This window comes from Myzus persicae, unplaced genomic scaffold, assembly GCF_001856785.1.
Source record: "Myzus persicae strain clone G006 unplaced genomic scaffold, MPER_G0061.0, whole genome shotgun sequence".
NCBI lineage: Eukaryota > Metazoa > Arthropoda > Insecta > Hemiptera > Aphididae > Myzus > Myzus persicae.
Window position 1 is genome coordinate 22,826 of NW_019101224.1, and position 18,676 is coordinate 41,501.

General features: G+C 29.0%; 2 protein-coding genes across 7 annotated transcripts in view; one reads left to right on the plus strand and one right to left on the minus strand.

The window, feature by feature from the left end:
* Positions 1-2,022: 2,022 nt before the first annotated feature.
* Positions 2,023-4,665, minus strand: LOC111028268 (WD repeat domain phosphoinositide-interacting protein 3). Of its 3 annotated transcripts, XM_022306842.1 has the most exons (8): positions 4,370-4,665; positions 4,079-4,304; positions 3,335-3,511; positions 3,086-3,268; positions 2,815-3,005; positions 2,662-2,747; positions 2,346-2,566; positions 2,172-2,287 (listed from the first exon to the last, which is right to left on the minus strand). In XM_022306842.1, the coding sequence occupies exons 2-8, from the start codon at positions 4,182-4,184 to the stop codon at positions 2,172-2,174; spliced, it is 1,080 nt and encodes a 359-aa protein (XP_022162534.1). In that variant the 5' UTR covers positions 4,185-4,304; positions 4,370-4,665. The 3 variants fall into 3 exon arrangements, with proteins under 3 accessions (XP_022162535.1, XP_022162536.1, XP_022162534.1); XM_022306843.1 differs by having other exon boundaries at positions 2,023-2,287; positions 4,079-4,665; XM_022306844.1 differs by lacking the exons at positions 4,079-4,304; positions 4,370-4,665 and adding an exon at positions 3,942-4,061 and having other exon boundaries at positions 2,023-2,287.
* A 299-nt stretch (positions 4,666-4,964) lies between these two features.
* Positions 4,965-18,676, plus strand: part of LOC111028267 (probable multidrug resistance-associated protein lethal(2)03659) — a 39,875-nt gene continuing 26,163 nt past the window's right edge. For 3 of the 4 annotated variants that reach the window (XM_022306840.1, XM_022306837.1, XM_022306838.1), the window contains exon 1: positions 4,965-5,540. The gene's annotated coding sequence lies outside the window, so the exon portion shown is untranslated. Of the gene's footprint in view, positions 5,541-16,972; positions 16,993-18,676 lie in introns of those variants that run through there. The other variant, XM_022306839.1, reaches the window with a different exon arrangement.

Consider the following 18,676-nt stretch of genomic DNA (forward strand, 5'->3'; position numbering starts at 1 on the left):
CACCTAAAATTTTTTACAGTGGCCTTCTATATTTAAGAGCGTGTCAATATTTTACAAAAATGAGTAAATAGTTTGGCAAGTACTCACTTGAGGTCAAGTACCTACTTGATTGTTTTATTGGAAAAATAAGTAAAAGAACCATAAATATCTTGAAACACAATATTCAATTTTTTTTACATACCTACTAAATACTTAATGAACTAATGTCAATAAACTAATTTTACAATTCCTGTGTACAGGGAAATTTTCAAGTACTTAAGCAATTTTGAGTACCTACTCTGAACAATTTAAAATACTTTAACAATTTTGTATTTTTCTACGAATTGAAAATTTCTTGAACTGTAAGTTTTTAAATAAATTCTTTATAACTAAAATTAAGGACTTTGAATTTGCACGTATTTTTGTAGTGGATGAAGAATATTCTAGATAAACATTTATTTTGTGAAATGGTGAATTTAAATTTATAGTGTGACTCAGCATATTTTGTTATATTTTTATACAATGCACATTTGATGAATTTAAGATATTTTAATAACTATTGATATCAACGGCACATTTTCATGTTTTACTGTTATTCAATATAATTTAAAAATTTTTAAGTTTTAGTTAATTTTAATTGCATATTATTCAAAATATTTTTATTGTAATAGGTCCCAAATCCTATTTATAATTTAAATAATTTTAATGTGTCATAATATCTTAGTATTGGCTTTTTTCTACTCCGTCATCAATTTCTTCAATTAAATTGAAAAATCTTGTATTTCCATTTCTTAGAATCGGAAGTATGAATTTATTTAGACAGTATTTCTGTACCTATTGTTTAAGTACTTATTAAATTATGCACAAAGGAAAAAATGTATATTTTATAATATTTTTATATATGACACAATTACTTATAAATAAATATCATTTTTGTTTAACATTTATTTTAACAATCTATAAATAATTTCATCAATGATAATAATATGGTATGTATAATTTATAAATTGTAGTTTGTTAAATTATATCTTTTTACATCTATAAATATGTAAATAAACAATCCACATAAACATTGACTCACATCAGTGGCTCTGAACAGATACTTCAGGTAGTTAAATTGAACTGCCTTAAAAACTGGATGGGTGGGTAAAATAATAGATTATAGTTCCTAGTATTTCTACTATGATTTTACTAAACGAATGAATGTCATTAAGTTATTCATATTTAATAAGTTAAGAGTGTTTACCGTGGGAGGGGGGAGGGAGGTTAATCAAGCTATTTGAATTACCAGTTTTAATTTCAATTGGCGCCACCAACTTACATAATCTACATTTAACTAATTTTGTTCTTTTTATATTAATTCAATTGACAAGCTATACATGAAAAAGTCCAGATATTTAACTATTAAGTTTTTGAAAGCTATAATTTTGACTTACAATTATACATGAGAGTTGTCTTATACAATTAATGTTATTAACTCATTATAGTTCACGAGGTCACTTCCACAATAAAAAAAGTACAACCTACTTCTTAAACACTGTTATATTCATTTTTTAATTGGTTATTTAATACGCACATTATATTATAGTTATCATTTATTATCATTATCAACATAAAACCATAGATAGCAACGAGATATCAAATTGTCCTTCTAACTCAGTTACACAGTTCAACATTTTCAAACATGACAGCTCACAGTGACGAGTAACGACAATGATGTCCTCCCTATGGCTATTATTTTCAATGTTGTCAAACCTGTTTATTTATATCCAAAATAGGAATACTGTTCACAAGAATGTATAGTATTCTAATTTCGAACTTATAAAAATTTGTCAATAAATTCACCATTGATATATGAGTATTTTATATTCTATGCATGATGAAAAACATGTTTACCTTAGCCTCGCACATTTCATAAAATAACGGAAATATAATTAATTATAATGATCAGAAAATGTCTTATATTTTCTTTTTCACTATACATAAGATATATAGAAATATATAACTAGCCAACATTATATAATAATACATTATACTATAAAGATTAACAAAAATAGATTTTAATTAAATATATTTAAAACAACATTTGAAAATTAACTATCAAATAAAATAAAATAATACTTTATAAATAAAATGATATGGAATATGTACCTAACAATAGATGAATAATAAAACAATTAAAAGAAAAAATATCAACTAATAATGCTACTATCATTAGTTATTTCTAGAAATTGAGCACAGATATCTCTCCAGCATTCACCCTTTTGATTGAACACAAACTTGTAGTAATTTCCATCAGCACAAATAACTATTTAAATAGTTTAAAAATTATAATGTGCAAACAAATTTTAAATTTGAATTATTACCTATGATGCAATTGTTTTCTGATCCAAATGCACAAACACACTGTGGTCCATTAGGCACTTGAAATTTACAAAAGCTCCAACTAGAACTAAAGTATTTTGGTAGGAAATTTGAAGCTAAACTTGACTGCTTATTTAAACTTTGGTCTTCTAATGCAAATATATGAATGGTTCCATGATCACTAGCAACACACATCATAGTTGAATCCGCGTTGAAGTTAATACTAAATTAGTGTTGTGAACAGATTAATAAAAAAATAAAATAAATATTAAGATAAACACTTCATTTAAGTTTTGAAAAAACAACCAAATAAATTACCAATAAATTTGAGCTGTATTAGTTCCTCTTCGAAATTCATATAACATATTTCCAGACTTTGTGTCAAATACTCTTATAAGAGTTCCCTAAAAAAGTTTTTATTTGCTTTCATTAGTTGTATCTACAAATATTAATATTTTTGACTAAATATACTCTTTCAGATGCAGTAGCCAGTCTTGTACCCTGTAAATTAAGAGCTATACATCCCAAGAGGGTTTCGTGTGCAGCAATATCCAGAGGAGGTTTATCTGTATCTGCTAGATCTACCAATTGAACATGTCCCATTTTTCGCCCAGGGAATGCTAATAATGAATTGTTGCTATTGGGGCATAGCATGCATAAACCTAAAAAATACAATTATTTAATTTATCTATTAGTTGTTAAACAGTAAAAACAATGAAAAGATAATCATACTGATATATACCTTTTGGATTAGCATGAGTTTCAAACACATGTAGCTGCTGTGGAGTCTGCGTGAACGTGTAGACTTTGATGACACCCTCAAGCACAACAACTATTCGATCTCTTCTTAGGCGCACACATAGCACATGTGTGTTGAACTCCAAAGTAATCACAGAATCTTTTTTCAGATCATCCCAGATAACAACTGTGGGAAAAACAACCTCACAAATCAAAAGGCTGGTTTAATTTTTGAGTTCAACTGAGGTCGTACCTCTGTTCGTGGGATATTTTGGTGATGTGCCTCCACCGACCATAGCTAAATAATTACACCTAAATAACATTTCTACAAAGGCAAGGCCACCATCTGGAAAGTCTTGGCGAACTTTTTCTTTTAAAGGGTCACAGTTGTAAACTCTAAAGCCCTTATCCATACCACAAGCAAAACATCCTGAAAATAAATCATAATCAATTTTTTTTTGTAACTTAAGAAGTTAAATATACTAAAGACGATGGTGGAGTCAAAATTCAGCGTTCAGTCTTAATTTCAAACTTATGACAACTTTAATATTTTGTAGGTATGTATTACAAAAAACCACTTTGGGGTTCAATTGGTTAGCAAGGGCCAGGTCATAGCCATGACATTTTATCAGATAATGGGATCAATCTTAAAATGTAAGAAATTGCTGAAACTGATTACTTAAGTTTCTAAAGATTTTTTAGAAACAATATTGATGTTGACATTAATATGGCTGTGAAAAACAGTATAATATTAGTGTTAAAAAAGTTACTATTTATAGGTATTTTTTACAAGCACTAGGTAGATGTGACTGAAAAAAAAATGAATATAATACCTATTGAGTCATGTTATCGTTACTTACCTAGAGAATTAAACATATGGCTGTAGTATAGTTTGAAATCATATAACTAATTTACAAACTACCTGCTAAAATATTGATGGGCAGGTAGGTATTTAATGTCGTCTAATTGCAAGGTTAAAAACGGATCAATTAGTTACCTTGATCCTGATTGAAACCAGCGAATAATAGTCGGTTGCCGTGCGGATTACTTCTGCCGATATTCATTATTTTAACTCCGTTGACTAGCGAGGATTTAATCAACATACATCTATCCGACAAACCGTAGACGGATAGGACGTGCTTCCAAACCAACTTGTTAACCGTATCGGCGACCTATGGGCTGCGTGAGGCACCTTGGGTGCATGATAAAAATAATTCGACCACCTAAGCGTTTAACGTTGCCTTTGTAATGCCGGGGAAACAATAAACACATACAATTGCATGCATACCGTTTGTGGATACGGAAGTGTTCTGCAAAGACGGTGAAAAAATAAATAAACGTATTGAAACCGTGGCGGTAGAATTCGTAAGTCTGGAAGTGTCGGCGGGATAAATTGGATTGAAAAAAAACACTCGAAAAACAATATTATTATTATTATTTGGGAACAAAAACAATAACAACTAACGAGAATCCACAACGATAGAAACTTGTTTAGGAGACGGCGGCGTTCGGGATAAATAAAATTAAAAATAATCGGAACGTCATAATAAGAGATAATGAAATATTTACGTGTGTATTTATATTCTCATTTCTCAGTTGTAACTCTCACACGTCGCTTATCTCTGGACCGTTATCATTCACCGTGGGTTGGCACCGCCGCAACCTCAGCTGAACACACGGGGAAATAGTGATATAAATTGTAATCGCAGCTGCTCTGGTTTTTGCGTTTTGCCTTTCCCCCTCACCCGTTCTATTATCTATGGCAAGTCTGCGACTCTGTAGTGTTTTTCCCCTTTTGTGTAACACACCACACACGCCATTGATATTATTATTATTATTATTTCCAAACCGCCGGTGATTGCCGCCGTCGCCCGCCGGTCCAATTTGCCGGCTTGCGATCGCCAGTTGCCGCCAGTCTGTGCCGACCGCTAGACGTCAGACAGGGAGTGTGCCAGTGCAGTAGTATCCGACTATTCATCGTGTTCACTCGTCGTCCGACTTTGTGCCCATCGCTGGTCAGTCAGTCTGGAGAGTGGAGAGTCAATGCGCGCCCGTTGCTCTGTCCCTTGATAGTAGTCTATATATAACTGATCATCGTTTTTTCGGTAGGCCTTTAACGGGTTTTTTATAAAATCGTTTCTCAGAGATCCGTCGACTACACCGTAGTCGTCCGCACATCCGAAACGCCAAGTTAATATTATTAATAACACAATATTCAACGTTAATAATATTATTATTATTGTCATGTCGTCGCGATGATGTCCCGTCACCCGTCATCCGAACGCCACTCGCGGCCGTCGAGTTATTGACCCATCAACATATGCTATTGGCCGCCGCTTGCTTGTCATCGGTTACGAAATCGGAAATAGGTCCCCGCGGGCCATCGACTACCAATCATCCATCCGCCCTGAGACCGGCTCCGTCATTGTTACATACGAAGTGATTACATCCCGCAGGAGGTTCGTATTATTATAATATTATGCAATTATTATGGAATGAGTAACGACGGTATAATGCCATAATAATTATGCTTTGTTATTGTTGTGACAATATAATAATTGCGAATTGCGAGTTCAACTGTCGGTAACCCACCTACCCATATATATATTATTTGCGGTACTGAGTAAGTGAGTATTAGATACTCAACGGTCGTGTTTCGTGTTTGAAAATTCGAATTTACTGCGATATTTGCGTAAACGCCGACCTGTGTAAAATTGCAGGTGGTAGCCGGTAAGTAGGAACCCTCTACCCATATTTATTTATTTAAATTAACGGATATCATAGTGCCCTACAAGTGGGGTGCCATTATAGTTGGTAAAGTATCATTCAAATAATTTTACTTTGTAGGTATCGCACACACCTATTTATCAATGATGACATTTATTTGTTGAGGTTGGAAAGCCCCCCCCCCCGTCCCCTTTGAACAGTCCCTTCACGTAATATGACTAATAATAATATGAAGCGGTAGACACAATACAATATTATAGCTTATAAGTACCTACGTGTTGTATTACTAATTAGTAATTACTAATATATTACGCTTATCTACAAATAACAATACGTTTTGTATTGTCCATTTGTGCATATTATTACGACTAGCTCAGGTTTTTTACTATTGTCAAGGTCCGGGGGGCGATTTTGGCTTTCAGTTTTGGCACTGGCGCATAGCATATTATTATTATGTACGCGGTACATAGCTGCAGGTTAGTGATATTAATAATAATAATAACGATAAAAATATGTGGTGGAGGGGAAAACTGTTTTTGAACTCGAGCCACGAATGTTTTTAAACATAGCTGCAGCACGAAACGCCCTCGAGGACAACTGACAGACCCCACCCATCCACCCTTCCACTGTTCCGCATCGTCCCTTCGGTAATAAGTTGTCACGTGCTACAACAGTCGTGTGTGTTTATTTTATCATTTAAAATGTCAAATAATATAAAAGTCTTTAAAAATCACCCCACGCAAACTCACCAGTGGGACGTGAACCTGTGGATGGTCAGGTATACTGCCCCCGTCCTCTTTCCGTCAACAAGTTTTTCGACATCGGTTGATGACCTACCGACTGGGAACTATTTTTCTAACTCAATCAATAATTTCACCACCCGGACCGTGCTGTGAATGATAGTATTTTTGATTCTAGACGAAGTCGTTAGTCATGCATTAATGATAATATATTTATTTTTATCTTATCTATATTGGATACCTATTATCTATTTTTCTCCTTTTTTCACGTGTCAATGTTATGCCAAAACTCGTAAAAAATGCTACAATATTTAAAAATTAAATCTGTAGAATAGTTAGTTATAATCCAAATAGTATCAATAGGCACCGCACTATATATAGTCTAGTAGAGAGACTCGAAACTCTCATCAATCGTGTATTATAGTGCATGTTATTACATTGAATTGTGTTTTTAAAATAATTTGAGCATTTTAGAGGGTTCTAATGTCTAACGGTATCTTGAAGTTTGTTAAATTGAACATACAACATTTTTCCTGGTCTTACTTTTAATTTTATAATCGTATGCTCCCTGTACTCGTTTTCTGTGTCTTCGCCATTGCCGTTGGTACCTGAAGAAGAAGTATGGTTATGACCTATTGTATAGGACATATAGGTACGAACCACGAAATATGTATGCTACAAATATTGTTACAACATGCGTTTGTTTACCGTTACACACGCGCGGTGTGCCGTAACGCCCGTAACATACCTATTTGCACGATGAAAACTTGTTTGTGTAACACTTTCCGTCTCGTTTGGTTACTAATTATTATCATACATAGTTATAAAACCAAAAACATATTTTACTGATTTTATTAAGACTATGGCGTTTGCAGGACTGCAGGAGGGTTTGTTGTACGATTTTGTACATACTTAAAATAGATTTTTTTTTTGTGGTATTAAAGACGACGAGTGTTTTAACAATATAAGGGGTTTCAATATAATAAAGTGGTACGGTCTATTATACTATAACGTACTAAATTGTGTAGACATTTTAAACTTAACAGGAAAAAGGTCTACATGTATTACCTGATTTTTTGTTTAAATATTAATGGAAAATTATTTTAGTTTGACATTCTATAGTAGTTAATGGTTATTGCTTAAATTGTGGCATGCGTGCGCTCGTTCGCACAGTAATGAACATACCAGTAGTTGGACTATAGTATGGTGTAAATATGCATGCTTCATGAGTTAACTTACTACATGTAATCTACCTATCATTATTCTTTTTGTGTTAAAGTAGGTATGTTACCTATAGAAAAATTAACTATTGTTCACCGATTGTTCATTAAGAAATAATAACGAAGTATCTATACTGCATTGTTTACCGAGTTCTTTACCAACTACCGAGTATCTGTTATGTATTAAGATATTTTCAATACTCAATGCTGTAGGTGTTGTCTAGTTGCCCTCAGTTTGACCTTTTGTCCCGATTGTGTTCTGATAAAAAAATTGTAGGGCCTCAAATGATTCATAGATTGCCGTTATAGGTATTAGGTACTTATTTTACTATTTTGGTCTTTTGTATGTAGGAATATAATTCTGTTTCGTAAGAAGTAAATTGAAATACGATGGTGTAGTCAGAAATTATAAAAGACGATAATCCGTGTGAATAACTTTCAAGTAGGTACGTTACATGTAGGTAATAAGTATTTCAACAATTCAAAACTTACATCTAATGTTTAAGTTTTGCTTAAAATAATATAGGCCATAGGGTGTAGTTCTAATAAATCAAACACCAGCTACCGCTAATAAATAAAATTATACTGTTTTTTTTTTGCATCAAATAAAATGTTAACTCCATTTCTTTGTATGTCTATGACCTTCTGTATTCTATAGTTTGACTGATAATTTTCGTTTGCATCAAAAACACGCATTATATATTTGCTAACAATTTTTAATAATAATTTAATAAACTAAATTATAGATGTTCAAAAAAACCTCATATTATTTTTATTTTATGCTCAAAATTATTTTGGTTTTGCAACTTTGTTAGTTATTAAATTTAAATTGTATGCTGTAAAAATGTATGGACTGTAGATAATTAAGTAGGTATAATAATTTCGCTTTAGAGTTTAGAAATACAACTGTTTTCAAATACAACAATTTTTATTATTATAGTTGTTTAGGTCATCATAATCAGACCAGACCCTTTTTTTTATTAAAGTTAAATGATCTGATATCCAAATTGAAAACGAAATAATTAATTATTAGGTATTATTTACTTACCGAAAGACAACCTTAATTTGTTTTTATTGTTCTCAATTTATTAGCATCGACAACAATGGCCATTAGTTAATACGTCTAGTTTTTGTTATAATTTTAGTAATTTTACATTTTCATTATTTCTATTACCTATATTCAATTATACAAGTTAATTTTTTTTAAGAACTTCAAGATTTGATTATTGGTGTAAAAAATGTGTACATAAAAAAAAAATGAAATATGTAAATCAAAAAATTAAAATCTGGGAAAGTCGATCCCAAATTGAAATTGAATTATGTTTTTTGAATTCTTATCGCTCTACTAGATCAATCTGAACGTTAGAATGAAAACATGTCTAAATTCCTATGTTTCCTGTGTGTTAGCCAAAGACAGAAAATCACCGCTTCCAATCCTCTTAAGAGGATGTTATTTGCGCACTGATTTGTTTTCTATTTCTGCCCCTTTGCATAACATAACAAATGCATTTACGTAGAATCATTATTTTTTGTATTTAAATATAATATCTCCCATTACAAAAGTGATAGAGAATAATATTTTTGAGGGTATGACTTATCGATTTGTCTAATTAATATTTTCTCAAAACAAATTAAACATCAATACATCATTTAAATATACAATAATTTTTTTTATTTTGAAAATCGAATACGTAGTCAAATAATAATAAAATATAAAACCAATACCTATGGCAAACCCTCAAAAATATTATCCTCTATAATTTTGTAATTGAAAACCAATACAATTGTGCTGACACCCTCTTATACATGCATTTTGTTGACAGTTGTATTTGTCAGGAGAGATATTTGCCACCTCTAGAGTCTGCCTGGATTCCACTCAGTGTACATCATTATGTTATGTCTAGATTGACGATTTACGTTATCATTCGATATAGTTCTTCGTTGTAGTTTTCTATATTGACGGACTATGATATGACGATATGTAAATAGCCTTTTCAACTAGTAATTGGCATTGACCAATTTTAGTACAATTAAGTTTAATTTAAAGAGTTCGCTATAATTGTAAATTTATTCACACGTAATACAGACTGAATACAGAATTTATTTTTAGTAAAATTATTAGTAAAGAATAAATAACGATGACAAATTATACCATTGACTACTGTGTAAATTATATGGTTAACATCAACATTATACGCACGACATTATATAACAAATTAGTTTTTTTAGTTTTATACCTATATCTGCAGTCACAATATAGGTAGGTACAGTGTTTTTATAAAATTATGTTTGTCCCCGTCCGCCATCACATAGGTACTCGTATTCATGTTATTGAAGTATGATCTTAAAAAATTATTATATTTAATTATAAACTCTATAGGTATACAATTACATCGTAAGTTGGAGTTTTTTTGGTTAAATTAATATTATTTTTTCGTGCTTTTTAATAAACTAAGATGGATAAATTAGGAGGGTTAGTATTTAAAAAATTTAATTATTAGTTGTTATCAAGTATTTGAATTGTATTATAAAATATTAATTAATTATTAATTAATTTATTTTTATTTAAGGTTCGGCAACTGAGGCCATTAGCTGTAGGTTGTGGTACTTGCTGTAGGGTTTTTGGAACTATAGGGTTTCAAAAAAAAAAAAAAATATTTATTAGTTTTAAAGTTTAAGCAAGGAGTTTCTAATATAATAATAGGACGGACGGCATTTGCAGTGAACTAAGAAAAAAGTGTAACTTTAGAGATACTTATTTAAATTATTGATATACCTAATTTTATTTTATTTTTTTGGATATACTTAGATTAATTTCAATTACTAATTTTTAATTTTTTCAAAAGTTTTGAATTTAATAAGAACAAAATCGAATTATTTATAGATTATGTTTAAAAAAATAAGTAAAGCGATAGTCATAACCGTAAAGAAATTGTATACTAATAAACATTATATGATATCTACTTAAATGATGGATGACTATAGCTATGGATAGACGCTTTGGATACCTTTTCGATAGACTTAGTATCAGAAAAATGTATCTAAAATATTCCTTCAACAATTTCCAGTCCATCTATGCATTATAATGATAACATAATAATATTTTTGCAATAAATCGGCCTAGGTATATCTATTCATCCAATTGTATCAGTCTGTCGGCTATTGCGTCCATAATGATATATATTTATTGACATCTTTATTTACTTATTGACTATGATGACTGTTGATTCCCCCTAGCTTTAAATGTAATAAAATATAAATATTTTTAATATTTAAAATAATGAACTAAAGGTATATCACGTAAGTCATAATTTTGAATTATGCCTAATAATTATACAATACATTTGTTGTATGACATACTGACGCGTCATATAAATCATGATTCATATATAATTCATATGAATAATATTATTCATAATATGGGTATTTTAAATAAATTATACATTATATCAATAGGTACATAATATTATACATTTATAAATTAATTATTTTAGTAAAAAATGCAGTCTAAACTTTCTAGTATTTTTATAAATTGAAGACTTGATATAATCGATAAGAATAGTAAGTAGCTGGCAGAATCGGTAAATCTAAAATAAACTTGCGTTATTATATTTTATTTTTCTTTATCATTATTTGCGATCCAATAGAATATAATTTTTCTAATTAATTTTAATGGTTCATACACATTTTTATTAAACGCTATATAACAAATAAATAATATATTTTAATATATGTAATATGGAATGTTGCAGCCGTCGCAGATACTAAAAATATGGCTTTACTACCAACATAAAATTTACATTTGTTGCTATGACCAATATACTAGAAGCTGCATCATAAGTTTTATTCTTTTGTCAGTAGTTTTTATATGTTTTGTTTTTCTAAAATATCAGATTGTATCAACCAAATATTTACCAAAATTATAAACTCAGCTTTTATCTTGCCATTAATCAGAATAAAAATAATAATTTACTCAAAGGTCATTGTTTAATATAAATTCACTCAGTTATTAATATCTATTTGATTTGCTACAAAAAAAGTAAAATGTGAAGTAATTAAGTAAGTAGTAACTAGAAATAAATCATAAATTAAATGGATGATCTTGATATTCTTGAGCATTACAGCTTCAACAATAGCTAACTGCTATGTTAATCGTATCTTTTACCCGCAGTGTGCATTTTTACCTAATATGAAAAAAATAAACTTCATTTTGACATAGAATTGCGATATGATAAAATATATTTATGTCTTTAGATTGATAAATGACAGCAATAGGTGGTTGTCGGTTGTGGATGGCAATGATGTCATCCCTAAATTCCTTTAAAAATTTCGCCCGTGCTGGACTCTTCTCTCACTCCCTGATAATAATTTATAATACCATTGTTATAACACTAAATTGCGTTACCATGCCAATCTTTATTTTATGCTTAAAAGACTATTTCATATTTGCTTTGTAGGACATTCGTAGTATATTCTGAGTGGCGTACCGTTACCATGGCAATAATATTACTATACATATTATAACTATATCAATTTATTTATTGTTTTAAATTTAATAGGTTGTATACATATTTTGTAGTATAAAACTAGTATATTCTGGTACCAAAATGTAGTCTAGAATATAGTTTCTACCTCGGTTCCTACTTAGCAGTTATTAAATATATCTGTGTCCACCCTAATGAGCATAGCTATACTAATTCGAATTGGACTCATTATTAATTTATTTATATACGTTAAATGTCTTATATCTATATTGACAGCAGTTAAATTCAGGGTGATCAATGACATTTTTTTTTCGTCCTCACAGCTGTCTAATAAATTATTTAGTCTGTTTTCAGAATATTTCCTATCAGAATTTTATAAAATCTTAACTGCTCAAATATAACTAAATAACACTAGGTAATGAGAATCCCTCCAGTCGATGCTTAATCTTGTTTTGAAATAAAAAATTCTATTTAAGTTTCAGAAATTGTTGTTTTTAAAAAAAAAATGTTGTTATTTTTTCATTTAATTTTAAAGGAACTAAATAAATATTTTAAAAGACCATTATAAAATAAGAAAGGGGTCCATCTTAAAATGCGTAGGTACCCTGTGACCAAGAGAGATGGAAACAGGGATAACATTTAAAAAATGTCAAGTGCTAGTAATTACTAATTTAAGTATTTTTACATATTTCAGTATATTAGATGAGATATTAAAGCTGTATAATATGTATTTATTTATTTTATTTTTGAAATATGTCAACATATTACATGTTATTACAAGTTTATTAATACAATTAAGAAGTTATATTTTAAATAAGGGTATAATATTTAAGTATTAATAATATACTATATGGAGTACAAGGCTGGGGCGAATATAATATGGCGTTACACATATTTTTCAAATCCCTGTCATTGGCTAAATAATTGTGGTTGACAGTAAACCAACAGTTTTTTTTATCATATACTATCATGCCTTATTATAATATTTTATACAAAAAAAGATTTTCTTCTGTATAGTCCTTTATGTATTAAATACCTAATAAATTTTAGAATCTGAATACTGAAATTATACTACATACTATGTAGCTTACTTTACAAAGGTTTTCAATAAAATATTTGAATAATTAGGTATTAAAATAAAATGTTTTTTCTTAGTATAATTTGTGATATTTATTAGGATACAAATCGTACAATTCTTGTAACACGTAATTCCTGATTTATGTTTCTGTAAATAGAGTAATTTATTCCTTATTATTGTTTGAATAAAATTACATTAAAAGGTTTGACTGATATGCATAGCCGATATAGGTACATATCTATGGAGGTCACAACAATTGACCGTGTTGTTTCTTTGTATCTTAATTCTTAAGCTAAATTACTAAATAATTAGTAAATATTCGTATTTCTAAAATTGTTAGGTTTGATATTGAAAGTATTGTATTAGTGTCTACTGGGTTTTTTTCTCTTGCTAGATAGTAGAGACAAAAAATTCTTCTATTGCGATTCTTTATAAGTTATAACTATACACAGTGACATACAAGTACCATACATTCATCGACATTAGATATACATTTCATCATTTATGTCAATGGCAATCGCATTGGTAATCGCGGTCTTTCGTTTTTATTTTAAAAGTTTATCAAGGTTTTATATAACTAAACAAAAAACCAGAATATGTATAGACTTCTGTATCTGGTTAATACGGTTTATTAATAAAATAATATGACAAACGTGATACGTGTGACAACGCTATAGGTATAAATCTAATTCAGTTTTTATTTTTTTCTGTTTCACATACAATTTAAAATGAAGATAGGTACATAATAATTTATCATATTTTTTAAAATAATCTAATGGATTATAATACATTTAATATATAATATACTATTATATTATAATCACTTTTTATAAAAAAAACTTATCTTTAGATATTTCCGCACTGCATGAAATTTAAACTTGAATACGATAAAGTAAAAAAGTGGTACATTGATACCTACTTAAAATATATCGTAATACAAATTATGAAAGACGAATGTCTGTTGTACAAGAAGTTCATGAATATTATACTCTAATTCACTGCCTATTTATACTACTGTTATGCTTATTTAATAGGTCTATATTTCTAACCTTTTTCTTATTCAAATACCTAACTTTTAATTTTGTTGATAAAAAAATAGATTAGGAAACAAATTATTACTATACAGTATATTTATTTAACTAATTAAGAACATTTTAAGAGCTTATTTAGTATTTTTATGTTATACTAAGGTTTTCTGATACAAATACCCAACTTTTAATTTTGTTGATAAAAATAATCGATTTGGAAACTAATTATTACTAAACAACAAATTATGAACATTTTAGGAACTCTCTTGATCTTGCTCTTACATCATTGTAAAACTACCGATCAGAGTCAAGATCGGAGCATAAAACTTATTGAGATTCAATACATTTTTATTTGTAAGATTAAATAGAATAAATTTATATCACAAATCAGATAGTTAAACTCTGCATTTCAACAGTATTTGTTACTATCATCAGATAATCGCTTTGAAATTATTAATAATATAGTTGATAACAGAACTTCCTCTATTGTTCATCCAAAACAATGATAATGTATTATTTTTCAACCGAGTCGTATGTAAATGAGACAATGAAAAACGTATGAGTTATTATATTTGAGGCTGTGAAACGTTACATATAAATAATGTACCTACAAGGTGTATGTAAACTCAACTCTACCATAGACATATAAAGAAATAGACTAATGACAGAGGCCCGGCTGTCAACATTGTTGGAAAAAGGTAGCAACAACTTGGACCATCTATATTCTATATATTAATCATTAATAGAGTGATGAAGAAGCTTAATAGCAAAGATAACAAAATTTAGGTCACATCATATTATACACATGCAGGTATTGACTGTATATTTTTAACAATGTTGGCTTTGGCAACCTATAGCAGAGGATATGAGAGATGCACGTCGCACAGTCCATATTTTAATATTATATGGCTATACTAAATAGTAGTCTTATAGTACTATAATAATTACTATTTACTAGTATCCATAATATTATGTTTTATCTTATACATAAAAAAAAATTTGTGAACCTACACGTTTGGTTACTAACACAATTATACAGGTTGTTTCTCGACCGTGATTGTAATCGCTTGTACAGCTTATAATATTACGTACTATTACATAGTTTTAGGTAACCCACCAACGACTTAAAATTAAAAATCCAAGCATTCATTTTTGAAGTACAAATGTATATAATTGATTAAAATTTGAAAAATATTTTAAAACATTTTGACTTCGGTTTTAACTTTCAAAATTCCAAAAATATTATCGGCAAAAAATTTAGTGACGGACAGGGTGACAAAGAAAAACGACGATAAGGCTGTTTGTTTATTATACGTACACTATTATACTGTTTTCAGACAGTTAATTTAAAGTATTACAATTTTTTTTTTTGTTTAGGTAATTGTACATTAGGTACATTTTAATATGTTACACACTACCTACAATAAATTTCTCAATTGTTCGGGCAATGTTTTAATAAATACAATTTGACCAATTTCTCTCAAAACTCTGAAGTGGGTACACATATGAAATATCACTATCAGATGGCAGAACATATTTTAATATGCTTGAATGTGTGTGTAGGTATAATAAAGTTGTAAATAATTTTATTACTTAAATACTTATTATTATGTTGGTGATTTTAATTTGTGTACCTAATTTTAAATTTTTGTGAAATATATGTAACGATAAATTCCCACCTTTTACATTCATGCATGCATTGTGTATATCTACTGGTATATATTTTCAGTTATTAGCTTCTTATTATATTGTTTTAAATTCGTAATATTAACTACCATAATTTTATATTATGTACAATAATGTCTTGTTTCTTATTGTCTATTGTTTCTAGGACTTGTGTAAAAATAATCCCACATAGCTGTTAAGTTTGCTATAAATTAATTGCATTCATCACAATTTTGTGTCGAATATTCATAACTCTGCATACACGTAATAATCAGTATTATAGAATTACGTACTTTTATCATAGACATAGTTTTACTAGTCTGTTATATTATTTTTTGAGCCTACATAATTGATTCAAAGTCTGTTGTGCACCAAGACAAGTATAAGAATTGATAATTTCTTTATGATGTTTGAAACTATAGAACCTTATTTCCAATCAGAGTCGTTATGGAATAAATGAAAACTAATTATACTTTTAAACTATTTTGATACTAGGTGTTTTATATTATACATTATCCATTTGAACACTTTTTACCCGTTATAGATGTATTAAGACATTTTGAAGTGTGAAAAATATCTCATGATATTCATCATACGCCGATTTTAGATTTAAATCATTTTCGTCATTTAAAGAATTGAAAATTAAAAAAATACCGTATTATTTTGCTTCAAGGTGATCAATATGGGATATTTAGTCTGTATCCTAGTTATAGGTACTTACTTTTAAATGCTGGTTTATTATGATTTTATGATAATAATTTTAGTATTGTTCCTTAAAATATCTGAATAATCAACAATATAATAATAATTAAGTATTAATATAGTTGGAAATATGTAAATATGTTAATAAATAATATTCAATCAAAGAATGTTTTCAGGTGATTGCAAAATGTGCCCACTGTAAACTAAACTGGTAGTAAAACTAGTGTAGTAGAAGACTGTGCTCGGCATTTTCGGTTTCTAAAATAGGTATAGTATCTTGTACCCAAATTATCTATAAGTGACCTTAAATTCATGGATATCTATTCTTAACATTTCTGTACATTTATTGGTATGTAAACCGAAATTGTATCGCCTTAATCGTTATGGTAGGTATTACTCATAAAAATTGTTTATACATCATACAATTTTTTAACAAACTAATTAAATCATTCCTTTAAAATTCTTTAAATAAAAATTTTATTTTTCCATTTTTTATTAATTTACTTGTTTGTTTTAATCAAACCAAAAAATCATTTTTGGAGGACAGTGATAGTTGGTTCCTCGTGGTAGCTACGATAAAAATAATATTTCTTATAAATTTATACTGCTGGGCGCAATTTACGTTTGTGCATTTTATGATAGAGGTTTCTAAAACTCGCTAACTGATAAAAAATATTTTTGTGGCTAATGATATTATGCAAAGTGTGAACATTGCGCAACACGTAAATGTTATCTTGAAATAATAAATAAATGAGTTTATTAACCGTGATAGCGTTTATGTAACTTGTATAAATCATCACGTCTGAACAATGTGATGGTCCAATTTTGACTGAAGTAATGTTTGTTTTAATCGTGGTACCTACCTAAATTAGTTTATAGTGGCTTTACAGTATTTAAGTTTTGTTTATTTTATAAAAAAAAGATTTATTGCTCCTTTGAATCACGAAATTTGTTCCATATAATATAATATATAGGTATTTATCTCGGTGTTTATTCAAATTTTATATGGCTTTGGAGTTTACAGAATTACAGATTATGAAAAAACGTTTCGTTATATTTTGATAATATTAATTGTTATAATAAATACTTATTAATAACCATTGTTTGTCTTTCAGTTGTGCTGTTAAACAGATTAAGATTTTTATTTTTATATGTCTTAAAAACTGTACTAAAAAATAACCACATAATAAAAACAAATTATAAAATACCATATTTACTAACAATTTATTGCATTCTAATTTACATTATCAATTATCCATTTGGGCATACGGTATGCAGATCTGGGGGTGTGCTTAACCTTCTCAAGTCCGCACTATCCAAGCTTCCCAGTCCATCAATCTCCAGCTAATAGCCTCGGCCCCTTGGTACGTAACAAATAAAACCCTACACAAAGATCTAAGAATCCCAACAGTTGACAAACCAGCTAAATTGTACTATGACAGATTTCACTCTAAACTGCAACACCATCCCAATCCTTAAGTATTTCACCTAGCATCACGTACCATTCCTGACAACCCACCTCGCCGACTCAAAGGAAATTGGTGCTGTGACCTATTAAGTTAATAAATAAAAAAAAATTTCTGGAGGGTACCATCGCTAGATGATTACCCACATCTTGTGCTTTATGTGTTATTTTATTATGTATGTTGTGTTATGTCATCTTTTTTACTTATTGTGTTATGAAATACGGATTGTAAATTTTCTATTTAATAAAAAAAAAATCTTCAATGAAAATATTAAACGATATGAAGTATGAAATACCTATTGTATACATATTATATTAATTGCTGGATTATTGCATTTTAAGTTTAATAATGTCGATTATAAGATTTGAATGAAATGGTATATTTAATATTTTGACAGCGATTTTTGTCTTTTATTTTTTGGTTCTCATTAATAAGTCTGCATTATTTTTTTCTATTGATTGTTTTTGTGGTTGTGTAAAAAGTTG

What these genes read in the sequence shown, in the direction of transcription:
- LOC111028268 (XM_022306843.1), bottom strand. Translation starts at nt 4,184, where the DNA reads ATGTTGATTAAATCCTCGCTAGTCAACGGAGTTAAAATAATGAATATC. An exon ending in AACTCATGCTAATCCAAAAG is followed by an intron (nt 3,006 to 3,085) that starts GTATATATCAGT and finishes TGTATTTTTTAG; the next exon opens with GTTTATGCATGCTATGCCCC. An exon ending in AGAAAACAATTGCATCATAG is followed by an intron (nt 2,288 to 2,345) that starts GTAATAATTCAA and finishes CTATTTAAATAG; the next exon opens with TTATTTGTGCTGATGGAAAT.